Below are 12,476 nucleotides of genomic sequence, written 5' to 3'. Positions count from 1 at the left end.
TTGCACAGGAAAACTACCAGATGCTATGAGGCTGTAAAACAAGGAAACTTGAACTAATTTTAGTAGAGAAAGGGAAGTCAAGGTTAGCTTCCTGAAAGACCTGCTGTGTCCACCGAGTTATGAAGGGTAAGTAGGAGTTGGATAGCAAGGCAAAGGGGAAAGGAGGCTCTCATTAGGAATAATGTGTACAAAGGTGCTGAGGTGGAAAGGGGCATGGCATATTCAAAGAACTGAAAGACCAGAATGGCATGAAAATAGAGAATGAGGGGGAGAGTGATCAAAGGTAAGCCTGGAGGGACAGGGGAAAGAGCTTGTGGATTTGGGTCTTGAGCCGAAAAGTTTGTACTAGGGGATGATGAACCACTGAAAAGTTTGTACTAGGGATTGATGTGATCAGATTGGCCTTTTTAAAAGTTAGTTGCTGGGTGGAGAATGGTTTGGGAGGGGAAGTAAAGTGATTAAGTGGACATGGGGATTGAGAGAGAGAGGCATTAAGAGCGAGTCTTCAGCTTGCACACTGTTGGATAGTGGTGTCATTCCCTGTGTTAAGGAACACTGGGAGAAAAGCAGCTTTGGGGGAACAATCAGGAATATAGTTTCAGAGGTGCATGTTGAATGTGAGGTGCCTATCAATCATCAAGACGGAGCCATCAATGAGACAGTGTCTGTAAGGATCTGGAGGTCAGAAGGGGGCCCAGACTTGGCATATATTTGGGAGTCATCAGCTTAGAGAAGATAAGCAAAGCTAGGAGGGCAAATGAGGATGCACAGAGACACTGCAGAGTTTATGTCGACGCCTAAATTCTTCTAGTCCTAACTTAGTCATCACCTCTGTAGAGCCTTCCTGCTACCTGAATAAGGTAGTTTACTGCTTCTGTGTTACTCATCTACTTTGCCTTTATTGTATAATGTGGTAATTACTTGTTTTTATGTCTCAACTCAATTAATTAGATATGAGCCCTTACAAGTGTGTGTTTTGTATGCTATGTAAGTTCATAGCTTAGTACCTGGCCTTCAGCAGGCTCCTGCTAAATGCTACTCAGATGAATTGAAATGAAGTGATGTGGACTTTAGACGCTGGAATAGCATTCCACAGTTACACAGGTACTAGATAGCATGGCAAGATCTTAACATACCTGAAATCTCTTCTATTGGAGGTTTTTCCCTTTGGAAATTGATCCCAGTCAATGGGAGAATGTGCTTGTTTAATACAAATTTGCTTTCTAGGTAATAGGCACATTCCATAAAGAAAAGAATACTTGGTTTAACTGCATTTTAAGTTGGTTTAACTGAGGAAGATGCTGATTCTTCTGCTAACCATGTTACAAAAGAAGGGCTAGAATGTCTCTACTCAGTACTGCAGACAAATGTGTGTGGTCTGTGAAAAATGTGTTATCAAGAGCTGGTAAACATTGTTTTGGCAGATCCCCACACAAGAGAGAGCCAGGAATGATTAAATGAAAGAACAGCATATGTGACATGATTTGCACAGTCAAATCACATTCCACATGCTCCCAGGGCTCCAGAAAAATCAGACGGCAAAGCTCAAATTAGCCATCTGCCTCTCTACTTTCTCTTACCTCTTCCACTAAAAAGTAGAGGAAGGGAAGAGAAAAGGAGGGACAATAAGATTCTATGAATGCTTCCTTGGAAGCTTGAGCATGTATTTTCAGAGCTTAGTTCAGAGAACAGAGATGAATGGCATGGTGGTGAAGGGTTCAATCTTTAGCCACACTTGGGTCTGATACCAAGTCATGTTGTTGGCTAAAGAAAATTGCCTAACATTTCAAATCCTCAGACTGCTTATCTGTAAATGATGCTGATTGGTGGGAGTGATGGGGTTGGGGACAAGGAGTGTAAGATCCAGTAATATAGTCCATGGGGTAGCTCTGAGGGTGAGATATAATGACATTTGCAAAGCATTTAGCACAGTTGGCTGGCATGTAGTAACCGTTAAGTAAATGGCAGCTAGCTGGGGCAGTAATGGTAGAGCAGTAGAGGTAAGTGAGGTAAGTTTTGTTTGGATTAGAGAAATAAGAGCTATTCTATTTTATTTTATTCCTGATATATAATGAAAATTTGAGAACTATACTGGTTTTAAATTTTTATTTTTAAAAGTGGATTTCTACTTTTTAATAACCATGTGAGTGTATATTCTAAATGACACTTAAGCCATTTAGTAGGAAGGTACATTTCTGAGTATAATTATTATGGGGAAGGTGAGTGATTTTTTAGTATCTCCTTGACTTGGCTCTGTGCTCAGCAAAATACAACAGAATATGCCCATTCATACCATTTGCATAATGGGATTTTTAATTATAAAAACATTATTTAGGGGCATATGGGTGGCTCAGTCAGTTAAGCATCTGACTCTTGATTTTGGCCCAGGCCATGATCTCAGTTTGTGAAATGGAGCCAGGCGATGCCTGCTTAGGATTCTCTCTCTGTCTCTCTCTCTCTCTCTCTCTGCCCTTCCCCTGCTGCCTTTCATGTGCATGCGCGCACTGCCTCTCAAAATAAATAAATAAACTTTAAATTAAAAGCTCAAATATTCTTAAAATTAGAGTGAATAATACAATGAAACTCCATATTCACTCACCCAGATTCAAATCTTATCCAGATTCTGCCACAAATTTTTTTTCCTAAAGTATTTCAAAGCAGATTGCAGATATCAGGTCATTTTACTCCTATATACATACTTCATATGCCTCTCTAAAACACACATTTCCTTACACAGTCCCATTCCCATTATAATGGTAGATTTTATTTTGAGAGATTATTATGTATACACACACACGCACTACCTAAAATGTGCCTCTCACTCTTGAGTATACAAAACTAAATGTGCTAATGCCACTCATCAGAGTTTTTTGGAGGAGGTGTAGTTGCAAAAAAAACAGAACGAGAATACCTTTTTCTGAACAAGCTTTCCCCCTGTTTGGCCCATTTCTGTCTAGATTTGAATCCTGTGGCTCCTGATGACCTGAGGGTAGAAACAAAAAACATGAAGAGTTTAGGGGAGCCCTAACAACAACTACAGTTGTTATTTTTCTTGTTAACACTTCCTAAACATTTGTTTATGATGCCAGATACATGTTTCCTTTACTCCAGTGTCCTTTGTAGAAATTTTTAGTAATTAATAACCTAAAAATAGCTAGTATGCTATGCTGTAAGTTTGGATTTGAAACTTGATTCCTTGGAAAATTTTTAAATTCTAGGATAATATCTCAGGTTATGGAAATAACCCTAATTATTAATTGTATGACTAGCTTTTAAGCCAAGCAAAAAAACTTCCAAATTTAAGAGACTTCAAAAGTATAAAGCAGTACATTGGGGAAAAAAAAAAACATTGTGTTTGGTAAAATGCCATGTGTGCTGTAATGCCTGCTCTGATTATTTGTGCAAAAAAATCTCCGAGCTGCTGCCCGCCACTAGCATTGTTGGAGGGTAGTGGAATCTGTCCCCATGGCAGAAGGAAAAGAAGTAAGAAGAAGGCAAAGAATAAATGCTGACATCTGGTTGATGGAACCTTCTTTTGCCCCCAACAGTTCTGCCACAGAAAGGGATGAATGGCTAGAAGCGATTTCCAGGTCAATAGAAGAGTATGCCAAAAAAAGAATCACATTCTGTCCTAGTAGGAGTCTTGATGAGGTATTGTCTTTTCCTTCTTATTTTTTTTTCAGTGCATTTCAAACAGTTTTTGCCTTAAACTTTTCTAGGGGTTTAGAAAAGCAACATGCGTTTCACAGAAAGATACATGTGTGTGTATAACTTCAGAACTAAATATCCTATTAATGTCTAACTAAGTCTGTGATAACACGCAGCACATTTTATTTTTTCTGGTTGTAAAACTTCATTGTAAAAAATTTGGGAAATAACATAATTTAAGGAAGAAACTAATCAGCTGTCATGGCACTACCACAGACGTCTTTTTAAGTTAATTTTGCATTAAAGGATTATTAGAATATAGCTAATCTTAATATCCTGAGAACATGAAAAATATAATGGCCCATGATTTGTCCCACATCCTTGATAATTCCATCAGCATTGCCCAAAAAAAAGACTTGAATCTATAGCACTCAATGTGCATGGAGATAATGAAAAGTTGTTCTTCCCCAGGCTGATGCAGAAAATAAAGAGGAAGTTAGTCCTCTTGGATCAAAGGCTCCCATCTGGATCCCTGATACCAGAGCCACAATGTGTATGATCTGCACAAGTGAATTTACTCTGACCTGGCGACGACACCACTGCCGGGCCTGCGGAAAGGTTGGAGAAGATGACACCCATCTCCGTTGTGAATTTTTATAGCTCCAGGCTGTACATAGTGAGGAAGCATATTTCCTCTTGTAAATCATGGCAGGGGGAAAAAAGATACTGAATCATGGATGATACTTTCTCTAAATATTTAGGCATAGGTCAGTCGTTACCCTGTCTACCAAGGTTATTGTAGAATGTCAATGATAGATAATTTTCACTAAAATAAAATTCACAGTTAAATAGACTCCCATATTTACTGATATTTGTTTAAACTACATAGATACTAAGTATTTAATAGCGATGTTATTTAAGTATTAAGTATTTAATAGAGATACTTTAAGTATTGAGGTTATCACCAGTGACGTTTCTAGACCTTCATGGCCTCATTAGTAAAATGAGCATAAACGGCAATGACGTCAGACAGTTACCGTGAAGATTAAACAAGGTCTGTTTTGAGAGCATTTCGTACAGGGCCAAATGCTTGGTAGAAGTGCAGCAGACATGATTGTGGTTACAGCAGGAATGATGACAGGGGCAATGTCAATGATGACAAATATGGCTACCAGGGGACTTAGTGCTTGCCATACATGGTTCCAAATATTTTGCACACGTTAACACTGTTAGCATTTTATTTTATGGACTTAGCACACAGTCATAATAATCTGTGGCTTCTTCATCTTCCAGTGTGTGAGTTCACTACGGGCCTGAACTCCATAGCGGTGTAATTGAGAGTCAGTGGTTGTGAAAAGGTTTAGAAAACACTATAGGTAGACAGCATTATAAATTGTAGCAAACTAGATGGTTTGATACTGTTATTCTAAATGAAATAATTCCAATGTGTTTTCAGATTGTATGCCAAGCTTGTTCATCAAATAAGTATGGTTTAGATTACCTGAAAAATCAACCAGCAAGAGTATGTGAACACTGTTTCCAAGAACTGCAGAAACTAGGTAATATATAAGTAGATTTAACAAATTCCTTTATTCCCAGATGCTTTCAAACAACCTTCCGAAAGAATCATCTTAGACAAGTGAGCAAGATGATTGGTGATACTCATCTCAAAATATTAAGAATTTTGCTTTCTTGGGACACCTGGGTGGCTCAGTTGGTTGAGCGTCTTCTGCGCAGGTCATGACCTCACGTTCGTGGGTTCGAGCCCCGCACTGGGCTCTGTGCTGACAGCTCAGAGCCTGGATTCTGCTTCGGATTCTGTGTCTCCCTCTCTCTTTCTGCCCCTCCCCCACCTACACCCGTGCATGCATGTGTACTCGCTCTCTTTCTCTTTCTCTCAAAAGTAAAATTAAAAATTAAAAAAAAAAGAATTTTGCTTTCTTAATTCAATTAAGCTTTCTTAACTCCTAGAATACTAATTGTAGAAATGCAATTACAGGATGAAATGCATTAAAACAGTTACAAGGGAACTGTAACTTTCAAGTAATTTTGAAGTTTTCAGTTTTACAACTGCCTGCTCATTAACAAACCATTTTTGTCTATCTGTAAAATAATTCTCTATGGAAATATACTAGGTGGCACCTTGTTAGTTTATTTCTAACCACTTGGACTGATTTGGTGAGATTCTGTGGTATATCTACATGTTCAGCTTTTCACCAAATACAAAATGATAACTCATATCTGCCTACTCATTATTTGCAGGTATCCGTTCCCACAGTTAAGATGAATGCAGCTAGCAGGACTGCTCAGGTCTACATTTTGAAAAGAGAGATTTGGTTAAATTCCTGAAACCTATAGGATCTAAATTGCAAAAAGGTTGTCCTTCATTTCAGCCCTATCTTTCATCTGGTCTACTGTAATAGTTTCCTAACAGGTTTTCTGCTGCAAATCTTTCTTCCTTCCTGCTGCCAGACTTTTTTTTTCCTAAATTCAATCTGCTTATGTCACTTCCCAGCTTAAAAGACCATTAATTTCCCATGACTTAAACAACAGTCCATGTTCCTTAGAACCAGCCTTTTTTTTTCCTCAGCTTTATTATTCTCCAAATAGATGATCTAATTTCATACCTCTGCTTTTGCTTATGCTGCCTTCAGGGAGTGTTTTTCCTCCTCTTTTTGACTTGGCAAACTCATACTTATACCTTAATGGCCAACTCAAACATCTTACTCTCTTCCCAGCTTTCACTGAACTTCTACAGTCAAATATAATGGCTTCCTTATCTTGTCTTATAGCCCCCTTTCTAGCATTTTGTTCATTATAATATTCTTATTTCAACATATATCTCCATACTAAACAGTGCTTTTAGGTTGTTGGGGTTTTTTTAAGTCAGGAGCTTTTTTTCAGAAGTTTATGGAATTAGTTTAGGGGGCACCTAGGTGGCTCAGTTGGTTAAGTGTCCAACTTCGGCTCAGGTCATGATCTCACGGTTTGTGAGTTTGAGCCCCGTGTTGGGCTCTGTGCTGACAGCTCAGAGCCTGGAGCCTGCTCGGGATTCTCTGTCTCCTTTTCTCTCTGCCACTCCCCCATACCCACTCTGTTTCTCTCTCTCAAAAATAAACATTAAAGAAAATTTATAGAATTAATTTCAGTTAGTACATTGACATGGTTAGTACATTAAGTAGTATATTAACATGTTTCAGAATTGTGAAGGCACAAAAGGGTATTCCTTTACCATGGTTCACACCTGAAAAAGCTTAAATTCCTAGACAGTAGAAAGTCTTTCTCCCACTCAGCTTGCAGCCAGCCATCTTTTTTTTCCCAGGGGTCTCAGTGTCCTCAGTTTCTCAAGTATCCTTCCATGGATATTTTATGCAACAGTGTTTATTGATATGAATTAACTTGAATTGCAAAATGCTTACCATTGGCTACATGAGTGCATCTGATTTGTTTTAGATCACCAGCATTCTCCTAAGATTGGATCTCCTGGAAATCACAAATCTCCTTCAAGTGCCTTATCATCAGTCTTACATAGTATTCCATCAGGGAGGAAACAGAAAAAAATCCCAGCTGCTCTCAAGGAAGTAAGTGTTTCCATTAAACTTGCAACCTGATACAGGCTGAATTATTCATATGCATATAATACACTGTTTTTCTTTCATAAAGGAAGATGTCATTTCCCACTACTATTAAGACATGGCATTTTAATACTGGTGATGGATGTGGCTGATGCCTCACTCTCTTGCTTGGTCTCCCATATGACCTGAGTCATTTAGAAAATGGCAGTTGAAAGGTTTGGAGAACATTTTATAGCAATGATAGAAAGTAAAAGATAATTTAGACACATGTGAATTTTTAAAATTACTTTGAGGAAAACCCTTACCAGAGGGAAGAGTCTATAGAATATTTGGGTGTTTTATTAGCATTTCCTGATCTGCACAGTTTGTTATTTGTAAGGATTCATTGGCTATATACAGCTGCACTGATAGTAAATTGTCTTTCCTTTCAACTTAAAAGAAAACTTTAAAAAGTTAGGATAGTCTGTCTACACAGTTAGACTGCCAGTGGTGTAATCCACAGGCATCACCAATATCCTATCCCATCCCCTCAAATTGAAGTGTTCAGTCAGCCAGTGTCATGTAACACACAGCACTACATATCTATCACCATTTTGATTAGTTTATTAATTAGTTCCACTTCCGGCCAGTTTTTTGGCCAGCAGAATTTTGAATTTTGTTCTCTTCCTTGGATACTCTGGAGGTGTTCTGTGGAATGTGGAAGCAGACAACTCTAAAAATTTGACCAAGATTGTGTTCTTTATGTAAAGTTGAATGTATTCCATCATGGCAATTAAAACACTAGGAAATGATTTATAGCCAATCTCATGAAATAGTAAGACTAGGACTTAAAGTTCTAATTGCCAAGTTTCTTAAACTACTTAAGATGATTTATTTATTTTTTAATATTTATTTACTTTTGAGAGAGAGAGAGCACAAGCGGGAAAGGGGCAGAGAGAGGGGGAAACAGAGGATCCAAAGTGGGCTCTGTGCTTGAACTCAAGAACTGTGTGATCGTGACCTGAGCTGAGGTCAGATGCTCAACTGACTGAGCCACCCTAGTTAAGGGGATTTAGTACTCTCAACTATCCTTTCCATCACTCAGTTCCTAAATCTAAACTGACTTTCAGAACTTTAAGGTTCTTAACAAACTGAAGTAATTTTCAGTTCTCAATAACTGTTTGCCTCTCCGTGCTGATGTCACAATTTATAGATACAGTTGTTACACTTGCTCCCCTTGTCAGTCTAAACTCTACAGGACTGGTTGCAAAACTCTTTCTGCTCTTGACTAGAGCCAGCCTAACTCCAACCCCATTTTGTGTATCTTTCCAACCAGCCATACAAACAGACCTTCTGCTGTCAAACCTCTACTTCCTGACTGCAGCCATTTCTTCCTTTACTCCACTGGTCCTCAAAGTGTCCTCCAGAGCAGCACATCAGCACCACGTGGAAACTTACTAGGAATGGATATTCTTAGGCCCCACCCAAGGTCTACAGAATCAGAAATTTCAATAAGCATTCTCTGTGATTCAGGTGTATGCTAAAGTTTGAGAACCACTGCTTTGCTCCTTTGAAATCAAACTGGGAAAATTAATTTATCTGATTAAGTGCTATAAAAGTACAAGTGTTGTACTTGGGAAGCTGTAGTTTTTGTCTTTCTATCTGTAATTGAGTTGAAATTCACCTAATTTATAATTAACCATTTAAAGTATACAATTCAGGGGCACCTGGCTGGTTCAGCCGGTAGAGCCTGCAACTCTTGATCTTGGGGTCATAAGTTTGAGCCCCACATTGGATGTAGAGTTTACTTTAAAAATAAATAAAATCTTTTTTTAAAAAAAATAAAGCAATACAATTCATTGATATTTAGTGTATTCACGATATTGTGCAACCACCATATTGCTCTAGTTTCAAAATTTTTTCATCGCCCCATAAAAACACCCTGTATCAATTAAATAATCAATCCCCTTGTCCCTTCTCTCCACCCTCTCTGGTAACCACTAATCTGCTGTCTCTATGCCTATTCTAGATATCTCATATAAAAGGAATCCTGCAGGGCCACCTGTGTGGCTCAGTCGGTTGAGCGTCCGACTTCGGCTCAGGTCATGATCTCACAGTTAGTGAGTTCGAGCCCCGCGTCAGGCTCTGTGCTGACATTTCAGAGCCTGGAGCCTGCTTCGAATTCTGTGTGTCCCTCTCTCTCTTCCCCTTCCCCACTCATGCTCTGTCTCTCTCTCTCTCTCTCTCTCTCTCTCAAAAATGAATAAACATTAAAAAAAAAGGAATTCTACAATATGCGACCTTTTGTATCTGGCTATTTTCACTTAGTACAATATTTTAGAAGCTAAGTTATATAGCATTATCAGTACTTTGTTTCTTTTTATATCTGAATAATACTCCATTGTATGTATGTATCAGAATTTATCCATTCATCTGTTAATAGACATCTGGGTGTTTCTGCCTTTGGGTTATTATAAATATCATTTGTCTTAGTTATACACCTAGGAGTAGAATTGCTTGGTCACATGATAATTTTATGTTTAACTTTTTAAGGATTGGGAAGTATTTTTATTCCAGTAAAAATGTTCAATACATTTTCAGAAACTCATTATTTTAGAATTACATTCAGATTCTCAGTACCCTCAGTAATGGCAGGCTATGTCTCTTGAGTTAGATTTGATTTATGTTTTAAATAATCAAATCAGGGGTGCCTGAGTGGTGCATTTGGTTAAGCATCCAACTCTTGATCTTGGCTCAGGTCGTGATCTCAGAGTTCGTGAGTTCAAGCCCTGTATCGGGCTCTGCACTGATGTTGAGTAGCCTGCTTGGGATTCTGTGTCTCCTTCTCTCTGCCCTTCTCCCATTTGTGCTGTCTTTCTCTCTCTTTCTCTCAAAATAAATAAATAAACTTAAAAAAATAAATAAATAAAATATATATATATATATATATATATATATATCTCGTTGGAAAGTTTTATGAATCATATGATTAATTTGGTTAAGACCAATTTTATTTTTAAAAAGATAATAGAGGACTATTCTCGACTCAGGATTGTGATTGGTATTCTTTCATAGCTAAAAAACTAATTTAAGAATATTCCAAAAAAGGAACATACAAAATATTTTGAGCAATGATAGTAACACTTAAGTACATAGTAGCATCCCAATATAACTACATTTCCAGCAAAATTTCATTTGAACATAGACATTCTAATTGAAAAAAAATTATTTGTAATCTTCTACAAGGATGTTATTTTTTTATATAAATTTGTTTGCACTTAATATTAAAGTTCCCACTAGCTGGGACACCTGGGTGGCTTGGTTTCAGCTCAGGTCACATCTCACAATTTGTGAGATCCCATGGAGCCTGCTTGGGATTCTCTCTGCCCCTCCACCGCTTGCATGCATGCTCTCTCAAATTAAATAAACATTAAAAAACAAAACTGTATTAACAGAGAGGTAAATGGAAATTCTATTATTTATGGTGATTTTAAGGATCGGTTTCTGATCCTCAAATTTTGGTCTGAGCAAAACTTAGTTTGCTTCATAAAAGGATGAAAATGTTTTAATCTCTAGGCCAAAAGGTAGTAAGGTTTCAATGATTGTAATCTGGCAGTTGAAACTTTTGTTTTTAACATAGGAACAAGAGAGAAATATAAGACCAAATTTAGGAATTGTGTTATTAGTAGAATGGTGAGCAGACTTTTAAGGTAGTTCCATGATCCCTTCCTCTGATGGTCACACTTTTGTACAGTCTCCTCCCCGTTGTGTGGGGCAAGGACCTGTGACTTGCTCTGAACCAACAGAATATGGGGAAGATGATGGCATGTCACTCCCATGATTATGTTATGTTATGGAAGACTCCATATTGCTGTAGATGGGCTCTAGAGACTTTCTCTCATGCGGGCTTTGAAGAAGTAAGTAGTTGTCTTGGGAGGCTTGTGTGGCATGGAAATGAGGATGAGCCCCAGGCAAAAGCCAGCAAGAGGCCAGGGCCCTCAGTTTCATAACTTCAAGGAAATGAATACTGCTAAAAACCTGAATCCACTTGGAAGTAGACCCTTCCCTCGTCAGCTGTCAGATGAGAACTCTGGTGCTGGCCAACACCTTGACTGGGGCCCTACAGAGATCCCAGCTAAGCTGTGCCCGGACTCCTGAGACAACACATGTATGTTGTTTTAACCCACTAAGTTGGTGGTAATTTGTATGTGACAACAGAAAACAAATACAAGTGGATTCTATGAATTTTTAAAGTCTGCCTTTAATCATGTATGAATTGTATTAATTTCTTACAAATTTTATGAGGAGGATCAAATATTATTGTTTAATATAAACTTTATTATTTTTTTTAATTATTTATTTATTTTGAGAGAAAGAGAGAGAGGGAGTCTGGGTGGGGGAGAGGCAGAGAGCGAGGGAGAGAGCAAAACCTAAGCCAGCTCCGTGCTGTCTGTGCAGAATCTGACATGGGGCTCGATCTCACAAATTGTGAGATCATGACCTGAGCCGCTCAGGCGCCCCTAATACAGTTTTTATAAGTCCAAAAAGCTATTTCAGAAAGAGTTAAAGGTTTAAGTAATTTTCCCTAACATTGCAAATACGAAGAACAACATACACGGTTCCCAAAAATGCAGCTTTCAAAAAGCATTTCTGATCTTTAGAATTATTTTTCTTCTTCTGGAAACCAGGAAAACACAGGTGGCACCACAAAGAAATACATACATGGAAGCACAATTAAACCAAGCAGAATGCTGGAATTGCTTCTAAACGAAAGGGGTTTTTATGCCCATGGTAATGGCAGTATTCAATTTGTACAGTAGCAGACTTTGAACGTAAACAATTTCATTCTGAAACATTATAGTATTATGGTTATTGCTTTCAGCACCAATGATCAAAAGCAGTTTTGTTACTTTACATTTTGTTGCTGTCTGAAAACCATTAAACTATGTATGGGGTTTACTTACTAGGTATCAGCAAATACAGAAGATTCTTCCATGAGTGGCTATTTGTACAGATCAAAGGGCAATAAAAAACCCTGGAAACACTTGTGGTTTGTCATAAAAAATAAAGTGCTGTATACATATGCTGCAAGTGAGGTAAGATCTGAAATCTACAGATGAATTATTTGGGAGTCTGGTTTTATAACGCCAATTAGAAATAATCACAATATTTGTTTGATCTATTCGTTTTGTGTATTTTTTTTGTTTTGCATTGCTTTTGGAGGGGGAGATTCTTTTTGCTGTTACCTTTAATGTCAACAATGTCCTAGAGCTC

At 38.0% G+C, this 12,476-nt stretch overlaps 1 protein-coding gene across 3 annotated transcripts in view; it reads left to right on the top strand.

Annotated features, from left to right (window-relative positions):
* The window catches only part of FGD6 (FYVE, RhoGEF and PH domain containing 6), a 114,275-nt gene that overhangs the window by 96,635 nt on the left and 5,164 nt on the right, over positions 1 to 12,476 (top strand). For all 3 annotated transcript variants that reach the window (XM_053226621.1, XM_015070477.3, XM_027071067.2), the window contains 5 exons: positions 3,549 to 3,651; positions 4,120 to 4,266; positions 5,105 to 5,207; positions 7,102 to 7,229; positions 12,170 to 12,298. In XM_053226621.1, the coding sequence (XP_053082596.1) occupies positions 3,549 to 3,651; positions 4,120 to 4,266; positions 5,105 to 5,207; positions 7,102 to 7,229; positions 12,170 to 12,298 (610 nt within the window). The remainder of the gene's footprint in view (positions 1 to 3,548; positions 3,652 to 4,119; positions 4,267 to 5,104; positions 5,208 to 7,101; positions 7,230 to 12,169; positions 12,299 to 12,476) is intronic.

The sequence above is a fragment of the Acinonyx jubatus genome, chromosome B4 (genome assembly GCF_027475565.1).
Source record: "Acinonyx jubatus isolate Ajub_Pintada_27869175 chromosome B4, VMU_Ajub_asm_v1.0, whole genome shotgun sequence".
Lineage (NCBI taxonomy): Eukaryota > Metazoa > Chordata > Mammalia > Carnivora > Felidae > Acinonyx > Acinonyx jubatus.
This window is presented reverse-complemented; position numbering and strand designations above follow the sequence as displayed.